The sequence below is a fragment of the Pristiophorus japonicus genome, chromosome 15 (assembly GCF_044704955.1).
Source record: "Pristiophorus japonicus isolate sPriJap1 chromosome 15, sPriJap1.hap1, whole genome shotgun sequence".
In the NCBI taxonomy this organism is placed as follows: domain Eukaryota; kingdom Metazoa; phylum Chordata; class Chondrichthyes; family Pristiophoridae; genus Pristiophorus; species Pristiophorus japonicus.
Genome location: NC_091991.1, coordinates 153,247,143 through 153,265,344, shown reverse-complemented (window position 1 = coordinate 153,265,344; position 18,202 = coordinate 153,247,143). Strand labels below are relative to the sequence as shown.

The 18,202-nt window shown below is 43.1% G+C and overlaps 1 protein-coding gene across 2 annotated transcripts in view; it reads left to right on the top strand.

Moving 5' to 3' along the window:
• LOC139281142 (Na(+)/H(+) exchange regulatory cofactor NHE-RF2) overlaps positions 1-15,104 on the top strand; it is a 139,892-nt gene extending 124,788 nt beyond the window's left edge. For both annotated transcript variants that reach the window (XM_070901128.1, XM_070901127.1), the window contains 3 exons: positions 10,021-10,064; positions 11,898-11,960; positions 13,945-15,104. In XM_070901128.1, the coding sequence (XP_070757229.1) occupies positions 10,021-10,064; positions 11,898-11,960; positions 13,945-14,103 (266 nt within the window). In that variant the 3' untranslated portion in view covers positions 14,104-15,104. The remainder of the gene's footprint in view (positions 1-10,020; positions 10,065-11,897; positions 11,961-13,944) is intronic.
• Positions 15,105-18,202: the final 3,098 nt, after the last annotated feature.

The window sequence follows — 18,202 nt, the reverse complement described above, 5'->3', positions numbered from 1 at the left end:
GGCACTAAATTTCATTTCAGTCCAGTAATAAGGAAATGGTATACTTCATTCCATGCAGCCCCTGTTTCATTATTTGAAGGGGCTGCTCCTCATCTCTGGCTCTACTTTAGCCCCCACGCTCCTGACCTTTGGCCACCCGGTGTCGACAGAGCGGGGTGTGGGTGCAGGGCAAGTCGGAGGATCTCCTCGTGGGTCTGCTCCTCGACCTGGTCACGGTGGCCATCAATGGGCCCAGGTTAGACACGACCCGCAGGGAGGGGAAAGAGTGGGGGAGAGGGGAGTCGCTCTGGCTGCTGGCCTCTCTTCCGCGGTCTTGTCCACGCCCCGGTTGCCCTGGAGAAGGAGCATGCGGTGTTTGCCAGGATGCTTGAGGCCTTCCGCAACCAGTGGCCATAATGGACATGGGTGGCAATATTATTAATTTTATAAGAAATCTTTATTGTACAGCTTAGTTTTTTTTATTAGTTGTGCCCCTCTGCAAAGGGGACACATTTATTAGTTTTTTCGTTTGCTGGTACTGAGGGAAACCCTTATCGTTTAATTAAGAAAATGCATACTTAGTTTTTAACTCCCAAGCGTTAGACATAGACCTCCGCTGTTGGTTCGTACCTTCCCCAGCTCTTCATTTCTCAGTTGCTGTTGTTTTTACTCTGAGCCAATCAACAAACTGATGGGAAAAGTGTGGCATTACAGGGAGTGTGACAAACACGAAATGCTTGCTGGAGACACTACTTTGAATATGTTGTTCATAAATGCCCGACTAACCAGATTGTGGAATAGTCCCTTCAACCAGTGATGTAAATCATGCTGAGCGCTATCCACAGCAGATTGCATGATCCTGCTAATTGATTTTCTTGAGGTGGTGTTGTCAGTGAGCTTCCCATCTATACTTTGAACACCCCAATTCTAAACCCGTTTATCCCTTAGCTGCCACATTTCCTACATTAAGACAGTGGCTACACTTCAGCCAGTAATTGGATGTAAAATGCTTTGGGACATCCTGAGGTCGTGAAAGACACTATAGAAATGCAAGTTTTTTTCTTTCTATTTCAGGGATATAAATTTTTTTAATTTCTTATTTATTTTTCCCAGCCTGTTCTCTGAGCTGAGGAGTAGAATATTTTTCAACTTTGGGCATCAGTATCGCATCGAGTACTCCCAGGTCTAGTAACATGCAAAGTAAAGCCTCCTTTGCACTGGCCCAGAAACCTGTCTTACCCACTCTCCAGATTATCACCTCTGCATGTTCCAGCTCCCTCCATCTGCCCCACAACTCCCATTTCCCACTAAGTTTTTAGCGTCTCATCCAAAAGACGGCACCTCCGACATTCGCCATTGTTATGGCTTCTGAGCGGGCTTGCTACATTATGGGACAGTGCCCACTGGAAACTGAATCAAGATGACCAAGGATTCTTCCTCTTCCTTAATTGTCATCTTGAAGTTTGAATGGCAAACTTTGTGCTCATCAAGAAGAATGGTTTAATTGGTGGGAAATGGAATTTGTTTCACTTGCCATACTGTCCGAATTGAGCTCTTTCGGAACAGCTATTTTGTGTGGTAGATGTGGTGTGAAGCTGTGTTTGGTAGCATGCTGCGGGATGGAGTCGAGGACACTCAAATCAAAGGCAGAGTCTAGATTAAGGAGATCTTCGAAGTGCTCCTTCCAGTGGGTCCTGACTGCCTCAGTGTCCTAGATGAGCGTCTCCTCGTTCTTGGCCAGCAATGGGGTGGGGCCTTGGGTGCTGGGCCATAGGTGGCCTGGATGGCGGTGAAGAGTCCTCGCACATCATGGCCGTCGGCCAGCTGCTGAATCTCCTGCGCTTTCTCCACCCACCATCTATTCTTTAGGTCGCCCAAGATGGACAGAGGAAATGTTTCAAGGACACCCTCAAAACCTCCTTGATAAAATGCAACATCCCCATTGACACCTGGGAGTCCCTGGCCAAAGACCGCCCAAGGTGGAGAAGGTGCATCAGGGAGGGCGCTGAGCATATCGAGTCTCGTCACCGAGAGCATGCAGAAAACGGGCACAGGCTGTGGAAGGAACGTGCGGCAAACCAGTTCCACCCACCCTTTCCTTCAACGACTGCCTGCCCCACCTGTGACCGAGACTGTAATTCCTGTATTGGACTGTTCAGTCACCTAAGAACTCACTTTTAGAGTGGAAGCAAGTCTTCCTCGATTTCGAGGGACTGCCTATGATGATTATGATGATAATGAAGCTGTGTAGGGCCAATAGTTATTTCTCAGCAGAGTACATCTTCTTGAACCGGTGTAATACTTCTAATTCCCAAATAATCCTGTTTCCTATGTTCCTAATCTACTCTAGTGACTCACGATTGAGGCTGCCAATTTCTGAATTTGTGCTTTCTCGATTGAAACTAGCCCAAACTTACTTAACCCGTTACTCTTGTAGCTATGGGAATAATTTTCTTCCCATTACTCTGAGCCAGACTCAAGGCCCCCGAATTGAAAGGACAGTGCACATAATGCTTCGTGACACCTCATACCCTCTGGTACATATCCTTGATACCTAGTGACTATATAATGACTTTCATACAAGGAGATTAATTCTTTGTGACCCATTGCTGCAGGTTTATTGAAAAGTACTCATTACTAGGCAATTCTATGTACAATCTATAATGAATATGATTATCGTTAATGATGATTCTGTTAACTACAGGTGTTGGGTTTTATAGTTATGCAGCACTAATATGTGAGTAATTGAAAGGCAATCATCAACCAAAACTTATGTTAAACAGATGTGTTGGTTTGAGTGAAATTGGCTCTGGATTCTCAGAAGCTTGGGGGTTCGAGTCCTTTGGCAGATATTTGAGCTCATAATGTAATCTGACACTCCAGTGCAGGATTCAGAGTGCTGCATTTTTGGAGATGCTGTCTTTGGAAAGAAAGAAAGACTTGGATTTATATAGCGCCTTTCACGACCATTGGTCATCTCGAAGCACTTTACAGCCAAGGAAGTGCTTTTGGAGTGTAGTCACTGTTGTAACACAGCAGCCAATTTGCGCACAGCGAGCTCCCACAAACAGCAATGTGATAATTACCAGATAATCTAGTTTTTTTTTGTTATATTGATTGAGGGATAAATATTGGCCAGGACACTGGGGAGAACTCCCCTGCTCCTCTTCGAAATAGTGTCAGGGGATCTTTTACGTCCACCTGAGAGAGCAGACAGGGCCTCGGTTTAAAGTCTCATCCGAAGGACGGCACCTCCAACAGTGCAGCACTCCCTCAGCACTGCATTGGAGTGTCAGCTTTGATTTATTTTGTGCTCAAATCCCTGGAGTGGGAAATAAACTCTCAACCTTCTGACTCGGAGGTGAGAGTGCTGCCCTCTGGACCAGAGATGGTGAACCCTGACTGCCTGTTCAGGTGAACCTTAAAAGATCTCGTGGCACTATTTTAAGAAGAGCAGGGAGTTCGGTCAGTGTCCTAATCATTTCCCTCAGTCATTGTCACTGTAAAGAATTCATTGGTCACTTATCTCAATGCTGCTTGTGGGATCTTGCTGTGTGTGAAACGTCCACTGCACTGGTCTGCGAAACAGCGATCGCTGCACTTGAAAAGTGGCTCATTGTATGTAAGACACTTCTGAGCGATACAAGAAGGCACTGTGTGAATGAAATTGTCCGACTGGTTCAGTCATTGTGGTGAGATTGAGATTAGGTTGCATTCTTTGGACAGAGTGCAAGCAGCTTCATCAGGTTTTCGATGCTCTCTAAAACTGATGTGATGGGACTGCTTGACACTGATGTTAGACAGAAAAAGTTGTTAGAAATTAGGGATACCTAAATATTTATGGTTATGCGAACGAAATTGTGACATGAATAATAGTGTTAACATGATTGTATTAGAGCTCGAGACAAGTAAGGGGCTAATGTACAAGTTACATTTTTACTGGAACTGCTTAAGTTTGTTTTCCTGGAAAATGAGTATGAGACTCTAGCCTTGGGAGGATAGGATGGATGAGACCAGAGGGATCCAGATGGAGGGCCTTTGAAATGTATAAATAAGAATGATGCGAGGGGAAAAAAAAGGATCCCTTGAGGAAGGGTCTTCATCTGTAAGTTTAGACAAAGATCTCGACATGCTATTGGGCACCTTGTTTTAAGGGGAACCTCTCTAGGTTAAATAGTCTTGTCCATATTCTACCCCAGGCCACCCCTAAAAAGAGAATAAAAGCAAGACCCTTAGCACAGATGGTGAAGAAAGGACTCTTGAGGGTGGATTGATGTTGACTTCGGTCTAACACTTTTGGGTAGTTCACAGAGAGAGAGAGAGAGTGACATGAGTCAAGAAGGAGAACGAATAAGAAGAGTTATTCGCACACTCCAGCTGTCTGTCCAATCGGGTCTGGTAGCAGCTACTGGTCACAGTCATATGTTTTTGCTGCATAACTAGTGTGTTATGTTCCATCCTAAACTCCGATTAACTCGATCCTGATTATTTGAAAGACCAGAGATAAGTTGATCTCAACAAAGTGGGCCAGTAATGGTTGTCCAGTATGGACATCCTCACCTTCAACAACACACAAAACAATTGGGACATGCGGAGGAAGAAAATACTGATTTATTGCCCCCCTCCCCCCCCCCCCCCCCCCAAATAAAAACTTTCCAGAACTGCTGAATTAGTGTTTCTAACTCAAAAGCAAAATACTGCGGATGCTGGAATTGGAAATAAAAACAAAAAATGCTGGAAATCTCAGCGGGTCAGGCAGCATATGTGAAGAGAAAGCGGTAACGTTTCAGGTCTGTGACCCCTCGTCAGAACCGGAAAAGTTTGAAATGTAACAGATTATTAAGGATGTGCAGGGGCACTGAAAGGGGGAGGGGAGGAAAGGGAATGAAAAGGTGAAAGGCAGGAGTGATTTAAGAAACAACAAGGATGATGGGCAAAAATGAGATGGTAATGGCACACGTTAGGAAACAAAAGATGAGTCGAGATGGGGTGTGAATGGCGGAATAATTACCAGCTGCCATGGGAAAGAGAAAAAAAAAAGGGGGGGTGTTTGTGTTTTTAAAAAATTAAGAGGGAGGAAAGGGAACAAAATATGGGCAGAGGTTATGGTCTGAAATTGTTGAACTCGATGTTGAGTCCAGAAGGCTGTAAAGTGCCTAAACGAGAGATGAGGTTTTGTTCTTTGAGCTTGCATTAGGAGGCTGAGGACAGAGAGGTAAGAGTGGGAGTGGAGTGGAGAATTAAAGTGACAGGCGACTGGAAGTTCGGGGTCACGCTTACAGACTGAACAAAGGTGTTCAACAAAGCGGTCACACAATTTGCGTTTGGTCTTCCCAATGTAGAGGAGAACACACAGTGAGCAGCAAATACAGTATACAGGTTGAACCTCCCTTCTCCAGAACCCTCGGGACCTGACCTGTTCTGGATAAGGGATTTTTCCGGACGAGGGGTGGTAACGTTAAATTGGATGGTACAGGTGTTGAGCAAGGGGATATCGGGGCTGGCTGGCTTTGGGCTGGGAGTGCAGCAGAGAGATCATGGGGTGGGGGTTGGTGGAACGCGGGGTCAGGCCAGCGATTGCGGGAGTCGGCAGCAAGGAAGGACTTCAATTTGTTCATATCGGAGTTCTGCGCATGCGGCACCGGTGGTCGGGAATGGTTCTGGATAAGGGAGGTTCAACCTGTACTAAATTGAAATAAATACAAGTAAATCGCTGTTTCACCTGGAAGAAGTGTTTAGGACCCTGAACAATGGGAACAGAGGAGGTAAAAGGGCCAGTGTTGCATCTCCTGCACTTGCACGGGAAGGTACTGTGGGAAGGAGCGGGTGCTGGGCATGATTGTGGAATGGACCAGGGTGTCGCGGAGGGAGCCGTCTGTTCGGAATGTTGGGAGGGGAGGGGAGGTGAAGATGTGATTAGTGGTGGTGGAAATGGCGAAGGATGATCTGTTGAACATGGAGGCTGGTGGGGTGAAAGGTGAGGACAAAGGGAACCCTGTCGTGGTTCTGGGAGGGAGGGGAGGGGAAGGAAGAGGTGAGAGCAGAAGTGCAGGAAGTAGAACCGACACGGTTGAGGGCCATGTTGACCACAGCAGAGGGGAATCCTCGGTTGAGGAAAAAGGAAGAAATATCAGAGGCACGAGTGTGGAAGGTGGCGTCATCAGAACAGATGCAATGGAGACGAAGAAACTGGGAGAATGGAATGGAGTCCTTACAGGATGTGGGTGGGAGAAAATGTAGTCCAGGTAGCTGTGGGAGTCTGTGCGTTTATAGTGAATGTTTGTCAATAGCCTATACCCAGAAATGGAGACAGAGAAGTCGAGGAAGGGAAGAGATGGACCATGTGAAGGCGAGGGAAGGATAGAAAATGGATGCAAAGTGAATGAAATTTTCTAGTTCAGGGTGAGAGCAGGAAACGGCAGTGATACAGTCACCAATGTACCGAAAAAAGAGGTGAGAGAGAGGGCCCCGAGTAGGGCTGAACAAAGAATGTTCCACATATCCCACGAAAAGGCAGGCATAGCTAAGATCCATTCGGGTTCCCATAGCAACTCCTTTAATTTGGAGGAGGTGAGTGGCGTTAAAGGAGAAGTTGTTCAATGTGAGAACAAGTTCAGCCAGGCGGTGGTGGATGGGGATTGGTTGGGCCTCTGCTCGAGGAAGAAGCGGAGCACCCTCAAGCCAACCTGTTGGGAAATAGAAGTGTAGAGGGATTGGATGTCCATAGTGAAAAGGAGACGGTTGGGGCCAGGAAACTATTAAAGTGGCGGAGGGCATCGGAAGAGTTACGAATGCTGGGAAGAGACTGGACAAGGGGAGATAAAATAGAGTCGAGATGGGAAGAATAAGATCCGTGGAGCAAGAACGGTCTGAAACGATGGGTCTACCAGGGCAGTCCTGTTTGTGGATCTTGGGAAGGAGGTAGAAGCGGGCTGTGCAGGGTTAGGGAACTATGAGCTTGGTGGCTGTGGAGGGAAGATCTCCAGAGATGAGATGAGGTGAGTGAAGGTCTGGGAAATGATGGCTTGATGTTCGGTAGTGGAGTCATGGTCCAGGGGGAGGTAGGAGGAAGTGTCAGAGAGTTGGCGATCAGCCTCTGCAAGGTAGAGGTCGGTTTGCCAAACAACAACAGTACCACCTTTGTCAGCAGGCTTAATGACAAGTTTGGGGTTGGATCTGAGAGAGCAGAGTGCTGCAAGTTCAGAGGGAAGTAGGTTGGAGTGAGTGAAGGGAGCAGAGGGCTCCTAACTCTCTCGTTTTATTTCTTAGCTTGCGTGCATTTCTTTACAGAACTCTCCTTGGAACAGAGAAGGTTAAGGGGAGATTTAATAGAGGTGTTCAAAATCATGGTAATCAGAGGGCACAGATTTAAGGTAAATGGTAGAAGAGCTGGAGGTGAGATGAGAGAATTTTTTAAACAGAGAGATGTTATGTTCTGGAATGCACGGCCTGAAAGGGTGGTGGAAGCAGATTCATTAGTAACTTTCAAAAGCGAATTGGGTAAAAACTTGAAGGGAGAAAATTGCAGGGCTGTGGGGAAAGAGCAGGGGAGTGGGACTAGTTGGATAGTTCTTTAAAAGAGCGAGCACAGGCACGATGGTCTGAATAGCCTCCTCTGTGCTCTATAGTTCTGATTCTAAAAAGAGGGCATCTTTTCAAGTCGATTTGAAACAAAATATTAGGAAGTAATTAACGGAGTAACTTGGGGTATATATAAAAACTTGGCTGCCCTAGAAAAAAATAGCACATTACATGTTGTATAATGTGTACAAGTGCTTGTATGGCAGTGCTCTCAAAAGTAAAAGGGGATGGCGAGGACGATTGAGTTTCTGTCAAATAGTGCAGCTTCCATGAAAACTGTTCAATGCCTTTGTTAGCGTGAATCACTTTTTATTTTTATTTTGTTCAGTTCTGACCTGGCATTTACATGATCACTGCTATCTTTGGGCACTCTTTTGGAACCTCTCCATTCATTTTAAGCTCTCATTGTATGTAGATTGTGGTTTTGTCCTTTGTGAAATAACCTGAGCTGGCTGATATTGACAGGGTCAGGAGAAATAGAATCAGCATTTCTGGAAAGCCCGATTCAATTCATAGTTTTAGAGCTAGCCTGTGTGTCTGGAATTTATAAATGTACAATTTAACGCTGTGCCCCATGGTTACCCAGAATGCAGTTGAGGATGTCCAAGGTCACATCACTTTGAAGCTTCCAGCCAGAGGAAAAAAATATTTTAATTCCATCGAGCGAGCTGTGTTGGAACTGAAGTCCCAGAGGTGAAAAGATAGTCATTAGCTTCCAGCCTTGGCACAATGTTTTACAATAAAATTCTTGCAAGATTTGGGATTTAGCTTAATTTTTTTTAGTCTTTATTCTTTTTAAGCATACATTTCTGGCTAAATTAGTTACAATCTTAAGCCAAGTGATTTGTTGTGGCTCAGTCCTTCCCAAACTCATTTTCACTGAGACTTTTCAGTATTTGGACACTGCACGCAATACGAGTCGTAATTCACGGGATCTGTTGTAATGCCTCAGATCGCATCAAACCATTGGTAAATGCCATCATCAGGAGAGCTGGTTGGGAGGAGTTACTGATCTTGTGTGAAGTAATTAAATCGGCCCCAAATGAGGCAATATTTAACCCAGGGCCTTTCATCAGTTTGTCATTTGTCTGTCGCGTTTTATAAAACTGCAGCTCCTAGACAGTTTCCACAACAAAATGTCAACACTCATCACTGGAACAATGCTTGTTTGTTCAATCTAACAGTTTCCATGGCCATGCTGCCTTGCCCTCAATGTGAAATTCAATTTCACAACTTACCAGAGTAGGATTTGAACTCGTGGAGGTTGGAAATTTAGTGAGGGTTCACCCAATTTCCCACTGGAGTTACGAGAGAAAAGGAAAAAGAAAAGAAAGACTTGGATTTATATAGCACTTTTCACGACCACCGGACGTCTCAAAGCACTTTGCAGCCAATGAAGTACTGTTGGGGTGTAGTCACTGTTGTAATGTAGGAAATGTGGCAGCCAATTTGCGCACAGCAAGCTCCCACAAACAGCAATGTGATCATGACCAGGTAATCTGTTTTTATGTTATGTTGATTGCGGGATAAATATTGGCCTGCTGTACCTGCCCTCGCTCCAATCACCGACCTGGGTTATGGTGACGTCCAATCCATTCGCTCGCTTCACTGCCGTCGCACTCCTGCACCACCTTGCGCTGCTCCCTGGAGTGATGTGCTCCTTTTTAAGGCCATGACCGGCAACAGATGTTCACTCGCTGGTCGGAGCTGCCCACGCTGCTCCAGGGCCCACAGCTCCACCCCTTTTTAAGGCCTTTTAAGTTCGGGCCCTGGAATATTAGGTCCTTCATTGAAACACCTGTGAACTCATTGAACACGTCCCTTTTTGGCGTGGAAGCAAGTCATCCTCAATTCGAGAGACTTGCCTAAGAAGAAGAAGAAATATTAGCCAGGACACCGGGGATAAGTCCCCCGTTCTTCTTCAAAATAGAGCCACGGGATCTTTTACGTCCACTTGAGAGAGCAGACGGGACCTCTGTTTAATGTCTCCTCTGAAAGACGGCACCCCAGACAGTGCAGCACTCCCTCAGCACTGCACTGGAGTATCAGCCTAGATTTTTTTTTTTTGGTGCTCCAGTCCCTGGAAATGGGACATGAACCCACAACCTTCTGCCTCGGGTGAGTGTGCTACCCACTGAGCCACAGCTGACACTTTGAGATTGGAGAACCCCCATGGAATCTCTACGCCCTGATCTCTGGGTTGCGAGTCCAATATCATCATCGCTACAATACTGTACCCAACAGTGTATTGCTTTCCCTGCTCTTGTTTAGGTAACAGAAATATTTTTAGCTCCCTTTCGCATGTCAACTTCTCAGCTATAGTGATTAATGAAATCTAGGCCATTTAGAAACATTAGAAAATAGGTGCAGGAATAGGCCATTCGGCCCTTCGAACCTGCACCACCATTTGACAATTTTCTTCAATTCCATCTTATTTTATTATTCTCTCCTTTTTTTTAGGTCCTTTGCCACAGCCACTCGCAAATGGTTCTCCACGAACACAGGTGAGTAATGACTATGGGGTGATTGGAATGCTTGACATCTGAAGTAAGCGTAATTTTAACACCATCATTTGTAGGGAATATTATTGTGAATGAATAATTCTTCTGCAGTTCTGTTTCTCCCATTCTACTTTAAATTCACAGGGTATTCTGGATTTAGAATAAAGCACTGATGCCATGCATTTATTCAGATATTTCATAGCTATGTAGTATTCGGTACTCAAAGACCAGTGGGGCTCCTGAGAGACTGCCGTTCAGAAGCAGAATGCGTGGAGGAGCATGGTAACAATTTGTTTTCACCAACAGCACTTCTGTTACTCTCATAATTCACACAAGTGCTGCTCTCCAAAAATCAAATTGTTATTCTATTGTACAGATACTGTGGGCATTTCCTACCAGAGATTACAATGGGCCGTAAATTGCTGCCTCTCCGGGTGTGTACACAAAGCGCTTGCACCGAAATCCGGCATTTGCGATCTGCCAAAATGTCTTTTGACAAATCCAACGCATACGAAAGTAAAGGGCCTCCGCGGGTGGAGATTTGGGCTATTTGCCAAACTCTTGCCCAGCGAATGCCCTTAAAACTCTTACTCCCAGCGTAAGAGTTTAAAAAGATAGACGAATTAAATGTAATCACTAATTTTTATATTTAAAAACCCTGTCCATTAATGGAAGTTTATTTTTAACCCTATTAAAACATTGTTAAAACATTTTGAAAAAAAATAATGTTTTCCTAAACTAATTTCAATTGATTTTAAATATGCAAGGTTTTTTTTTTTTAATTTATTGTGTTGTGTTTTGGGGTTTATTCTTATTGATAGGAACTCATACAAAGGGAATTCACCCATTATTATCAATGAGAATATTGCACTGTGATTGGTGGTCCAGGCCCACGTGATCCCAGGTTGGACTGGCGTTCCTGGGATGCGTGGGCCTCTGCGCTAGACTGCGCATCTAGGCCTCGGACCGGAAGCGTTCGTTCCTCCGGGACCAACAGGTACTTTTGTTGTTAAAATTTTTTTTAAATTCTCCGACCGTAACTTTTGGCCCATTGTTTTTGTAATTACATTTGAACAACTTTTAGATTGCTGATTAATTGGATTGAGTGATCTTATTTTATACTTGTATTAAATGTCACCAATTCTATTGGGTGACACTAGTGAATTTGCAAAGAGCAACGCAGACACATTTTTGTCATGATACCAATATTGTTCAAGCATTCCATTTCCGTGAAAAGTGGCAAATGCATTTTTGTTTGCGAACGGATTGTCATGATGCAAATCTTGCAAAAACGGTGAATCTTGCCAAAACACATCACAGCTCTTCTTCAGCAATGAAAGTTTGCTAAATGCTTATCTCACGAAGGAATATTGGGAGCAAGGAGAGCCAACAACAAACGTGGACTGCTCCACATTTGCAGTGACCTAATTTCTTTGTAGATCAGTCAGTGAGCAGAGTATCCCTCACCTGAAGATAAATGTAACTAAAATGAATTATTCCACATTGCTGACCGCAGGACTATCAATTTTCCCGAGTGAAAATTGACCTAATTCAAAATAAATTCATTCCACATGGCAGACAGGGCTGGAATGTTGACCTGTGAAGGACTTCAGAAGGGCAAATGAGGTGCACCAGGCACTGTTATTCAACTGCTTCAGACTATATACAATCTTTTTTGAGCAGTCACGTACAACTGATACACGTGACAACAAGGGCATGTGTATATCATTTTAGGTTCTTGTGAAGTGTACCCGTTACGGAAGCATATCATTGCTTTAAAGTTTTAAACCTGGTGCACAGCAGTTTTTAATTTGATTTGATTTATTGCTCTAACAGATTAATGGAGAATCCCCTTCATCACTCAACCATGGCTATCACAGCCCTGAGGAGGGGACAGAGGTAAATATTTGCACTTCAGTCCCATGTCTAAAGAATGTTGATTTTCTTTAATATATTCCTCATAGTTCCAATCATTTTCCTTATTGTGCAATGCAACATGCACATTTTATAGTCATTTCTTTCGCTCTTCATTGGAGAGAGGCTAGGTCAAAGGTGGACTGGTGCTATTATCAAAGAGAAATGGAGACGTGAAGCTGTTCTAAGTTGTTCAAATGGTCACACTGACATAAATCAAGTGAACAGGCAGTCAGCTAAAAGGATGCTTATTTCTGTGTGGCTTTTTATCTGGAACATTTGAAACGCCTCAGGCTCTCTATCCCAGTGACGAGACATTAATAGAGGGAGCTACATTTCAACCTTGCATCCCATCCAAAATTTTCATAGTATATGGATTTCGCCTTCTTGAGTGTTCAGCATTAGAATGTTGCATTCTAATGTTCAGCATTCAAGGGTTTATTAGAATGCACAATCGGCCCCATCACTCTATCTGTCTGGAAAATTCTTTAACGGAGCCTTCAGTTTTTTCTTGCAATAATGAAGGAAACAGCCCTAACAGACTACTTTGCCTATGCTCAATATGGTATTTCAATTTTCTTGGGTTATTCTAACTTGGATGATGTCTATGTTTGTTGTCACTGATTTCACTCAGTAGTTAACAAATTGTTGGCATTACTGTTCAATCAACTCTATTGCAAGTGGCATTAGGATGTTGTTGAAACTATTTGGAAATTCTTCTATTAAATATTAAGTGTCTCCAAAAACTCTTCTACTTATGAAGGATTGCTAAAAGAGAGGATTAGAGTAATTGTCTTAGTCTTACATAATGATCAGATTAAGCCATCTGGAACACCAAACAACTAGTTTTATTCTAATACATGCACTCCAGTGGCACAGATTGATGAAGTAATTAAAGACCTAGGCAGTTTAGTTTGAAGGAAGATCTGTGGCAGTGGGAGCAATCTTGATCTAATTTGCTTAATTGTGTGAGTGTTTGACAAACAGTGTTTTTATAATCATTGCTTCTATCAATATTTTTTTCACATTCTGGCATGCATAAACCCTTAAAATGGACTGGTTTTGACACAAGTTTCTTAATGTAACCATTAGCCAAAGTCAATTATTTTGAACTTTCTAGCAAGGTGAGATACAATGATAGTGCATGTTTGCTGAAACAAGACTGTAATTAAAAGCCCAGATCCCTACAAATTAGAGCACGCTTAATTGCAGACCGTGGCATTTTCCAGCTCTTTGAGGGTCTTTCATATTGTGTGGAGAACAGTGATTATTTCTAAGTGTATCTTGCATTTTCCTCACGTGGCTGCATTAAAAAGGTCTAATCAGACAGTTAAATGAAATTTATTTTGTTAAATTATAGCATTTATAATCTAAGGAGACTCTAATAATATGAAATGGATTGCAGAAGCATCCTAATTAAAAATATAATGTACTGCAAAGCCAGGTTCTGTTTTGAAGCAATTTGGTTCTATGAATAGCATCGCAATTAGAAATCTGGATCTTTGAACATTTCAAAATCTAATCTGAAAGTAAGTTTGAATTCAATCTGCTTATTTTTCAACTACATATTATAGAATTTACAGCACAGACACCGGCCATTCGGCCCTACTGCTCCGTGCCGGTCTATATGCTCCACACGAGCCTCCTTCCACCCCATTTCAACTCTCCATTTCTGCATATCCTTTCTCCCTCATGTATTGCTCTAGCTTTCCCTTAAATGCATCTATGTTCATCGCCTCAGCTACTCCGTGTGGTAGCACAGTTCCACTCTTTGAGTAAAGAAGTTTCTCCTGAATTCCCTATTGGATTTATTGATGACTGCTAGTTTTGGACACCCCTACAAGCAGAAACACCACCTCTATGCTTACCCTATCGAACCCCTTCATCATTTTAAAGACCTCTATTGGGTCACCCCTCTGCCTTCTCTCTCCCGGTCAGTTAATGATATTTCGGGTTTTTTTCTGTGTAGGTGAAAGGAGACCTGGACAATGATCCGTTTGCTGAGAGTGGATTGAATTTAAGTCCCACAGCGGCTGAAACCAGAGAGAAAGTGCAAGCTAAACGCAAGAACAAGAGAGCACCTCCGATGGATTGGAACAAGAAGCACGAAATTTTCAGCAACTTTTAAACTGAATGGACTGTCCCATTGAACTCTTCAGTTACCCTGACCTTCAGGCAGAGATGACATCTTCACTTGATTTTTTTTTTCTCGCCCCATTAATTTGCTGGCATGACCGAGGAAAAAAATGCCCATTAACGTGATTATTAAAAGACTGTGACCAAAGCTTTACTTTTTTTTCACACCAGCTGCTTATTTGCTTTGTGTTTAAGGTATATCTCACAAAAAATCTGTTGTAGCGCATTTTTAATCCTGCTAGTGATCTGATTAATGTTTTGCGGCAGTTTTTTTTTTTTGCTTGATTTTTGTTACTTGTACTGAGTTTTGATACTGCAATCAGCCTTGCTACCATGGTTACGGGGCAGAATAACTGGATTATTAGACGAAGACCATAGTCACTTTGTGAAATAGACTTCGCCTTTCATGAAATCTGAGCACGATTTACTTGTTTGGTCTAATAATCTACAGGCTATCAATCCATCCACTCAAGTACAATGTCTGACTTTTTCTCGAGTATTTCCAGAGCTGCCTGGCTAAAAGTGTCTTTGCTTACCTGGTCTTGTCTTTTACGCTGTCATGGATTAGCTTCACCAGATGGTGGTTTAAATGCAAAGTCTTATTAGATTTAATGGTAATTAGAAAATGTGAGGCGGGTAGGTGAAAAGGCAAGGACAGGCATAATGTTCCCAAGCATTACAGCCTTAATGTAATACACTATATAGAGGCATCATTTTACTGCACACAAGAAATGTATTAACTCTTTTTGTATGCTAACTGCTGTTTTAAGCAGCATTGAAAATATTTTTACATTCTTCCCCCCCCTGCCCTTACAATATTTTCACTAGATTTATATTGAAAGTAACCAGTTGCTAAGTGAACTGAGTTATTTCAAGCAATGACATTTGAGCACTAATAATGGAGATTAAATATTGGCTTGTGCTGTACAGCACTGTTTTGAGTTGGCGAAAGAGAGATGTATTTAATACCGTCACTGGTTATCTAGTCATCAACACACACGTTTCACGATGCATTTAGAATGATAGTACAGAAGTAAGATTAATTTGGCCACCGTTTTATTGAATCTTGTAACCCAAAGTGTAAAGACAGTGGCACTAACCAAATACTGTAACCTTCAATCAATATTCAGCACTCCCTTTTTAAATACAGTAGTGAAATCTATTTGAACAGCGCATTCTACGGATCCCTGCGGGTCTGTGCTCTAACGATGTGAAAAAAAGTTGGGAAAAGCAGGTTTGTGATTGTCAGAGATGGATTTGCTGCATTGAGTTGTAAAGGTAATGGGTTAGTACATTTTGAGGATATTCTAGAATCTGACCAGCTCCTTGTTATGCTAATTTCCCCTCCATTTTAACATTTTTCAGTTGAATCCTGTTGAGCGAAATCACGAACTGCATGTTCTTACTGGAAGAGAGATTTCTTTTGCAGCAGTCTGCAATTCTTTTAATTCAGTTTTTTGTTGTTGCTATGTTCAGTTATGTTGTCTTTTGCAACACACACTGGCTCTCTTTCTAATCCTGTATATTTTATTGAACCTTATTCACACATGGCCAAAATCTAGGTGCCACATTTTGAATAGCTTCTACATATTCAAAGTATGAAATAACTAGCAACGTTGCACATGGGGGCTAACTGAGGAGTCTGTAACACTGTTTGGGGGTTCGTATGGATCTTTTAAGTTTTTGGACTGAAAAGTGCACAAACGTTCAAAAATGCTGGAAACACTCAGCAGGCCAGGCAGCATCTGTGGAGAGAGAAACAGAGTTGGCGTTTCAGGTTGATGACCTTTTATCCAGTTCTGACAAAAGGTCATCGACCTGAAACATTAACTCTGTTCCTCTCTCCACAGAGGCTGCCTGACCTGCTGAGTATTTGCACCATTTTCCTGTGTTTATTTCCCATTTCAAGCGGCCGCAGTATTTTTTGCTTTTGATATAAAACTAGTTTGAAATGCTGGAAATCCACTCCTGGAAACAAAGGGCTGGAAAAAGTTGAAGTGCTTATAAAGAAAAGGAACACGACTGTGGACTGTAATCCGCACCGAAAGATGAAATGTGTTAATCAGCATGATAACCATCTACGTGGATAGGAACTGAATAATCTTCGCTTTCTAGCTGAATACTTTGCAGTCAATAATGCAAGATAAATAGCTATTTAAAGGAAAGCACGTAAACATTTATATAAAACATGCAGATTTCTGATACCAGTGATTTGCGCGGTCATTATGCCTTATACTTCTGAGAATCTAGTTTGAAAATCTCAAATAAGCACATTTCAGTAACTTGTATAATAGTCTGTGCTCTGTGTATACTGTATATTGTTAATAAATGTATTTCAGCATGACAAAGCTGGCTGGTATTGGTTCATTGCAAAGGTACCAGAATTCCAATTCAAAGATTATTCAACAACAACTATAGCACCTTTAACGTAGTGATACATCCCAAGGCGCTTCATAGAAACATTCTAAAACAAAATCTGACACCGAGCCATATAAGATATGGTGGGACTAAAAATAAAACTTAATGAATTAAATGCATTAAGATGGCAGGACAGGTGATGTCAGTGCTGCAACATGTGGGAGCTGGTGGACACCATTGAAGTCCACGGTGACCACATCTGCAGTAAGTGTCTGCAGCTCGAGGAACTTCGGCTCCGCATTGATGAGTCTGAGCTGCAGACACTGCGACACATCAGGGAGGGGGAGAGTTACCTGGACACTGTTCCAGGGGATAGTCTCACCCCTTAGGTTAACTAACTCCAATTTGGCTAGCAGTCAAGGACAGGAGGGTGTGACTGAGTGAGGAAGGTATCGGGATCCAGGAGGTAGTGATGGAGGAGCCTCAGCCCTTGCTCTTGTCCAACAGGTTTGAGGCTCTTAATTCCTGTATAGACGAGAGCAGGGACTCTGGGAGGATGAGCAAACTGACCACAATGCCGTGGTACAGGAGACCATTCAAGCAGGGGGAGTAAAAAGAAACATTGTAGTAGTAGGGGACAGTATCATTAGAGGGATAGATACAGTTTTCTGCAGCCATGAGCGTGAGTCCTGATGCCAGGGTTAAGGACATCTCAGGGCTGGAGAGGAACTTGGAGTGGGAGGGGATAGATCCAGTTGTCGTGGTCCACATGGGTACCAACAACATAGATAGGACAGACAAGAAGGTGCTGCTAAGGGATTATGAGCAGCTAGGGGCCAAATTAAAAAGCAGAACCACAAAGGTAATAATCTCTGGATTATTACCTGAGCCATGAGCAAATTTGCAAAGGTTAAATAAGATCAGAGCTAAACTCGTGGCTCAAAGACTGGTGTGGGAGAAATGGGTTTTGGTTCCTGGGGCACTGGCACCAGTACTGGGGTGGACTCCACTTGGAACGTGTTGGGGCTAGAGTACTGGCGAACCAAATAGCTAAGGCTGCAGAGAGAGTTTTAAACTAATTAGTGGGGGTGGGGGTAGGGTTCAAGTGAGCAGAAACTTAAAAGCTCAAAGAACAAAGTGAAGGCAATAGAGCAGGGTAGCATTGGGAGAAACGAAAACCAGAGCGTGACAGGAAGGGATAGTCTATAAACACAAGTGTATCAGAAACTGGGGCCATAGCAGGAGAAAATGATATAAAAACACATTTAAAAGCTCTTTATCTGAATGCACATAGCATTCACAACAAATTAGATGAGCTGTCGGCACAAATAGTTACAAATGGATATGATCTGATTCTCTCCCATAAGAGATGTGGTTGCAAGGTGACCAAGACTGGGAACTAAACATTCAGGGGTACTTGACAATTAGGAAGGACAGACAGAAAGGAAAAGGAGGTAGCGTAGCTCTGTTGATAAAGGGTGAAATCACTGCAATAGTGAGAAAAAATATTGGCTCAAATGAGCATGTGCTCCAAATGTCCTTCAAATTCGCAAGGTATCTTAGCTCGGTGACATCGTTTGCCACTCCCTGGCCTTCAGACCTCTTGCACGTATAGAACCGGTGCCTCGCCATCAGAACGCTTTCCTTCGGGTTAAGATGCTCCCGGACTAGTGTGCACAAATCATCATACGATTTCTCTGTGGGTTTCGCTGGAGCAAGCATATTTTTCATGA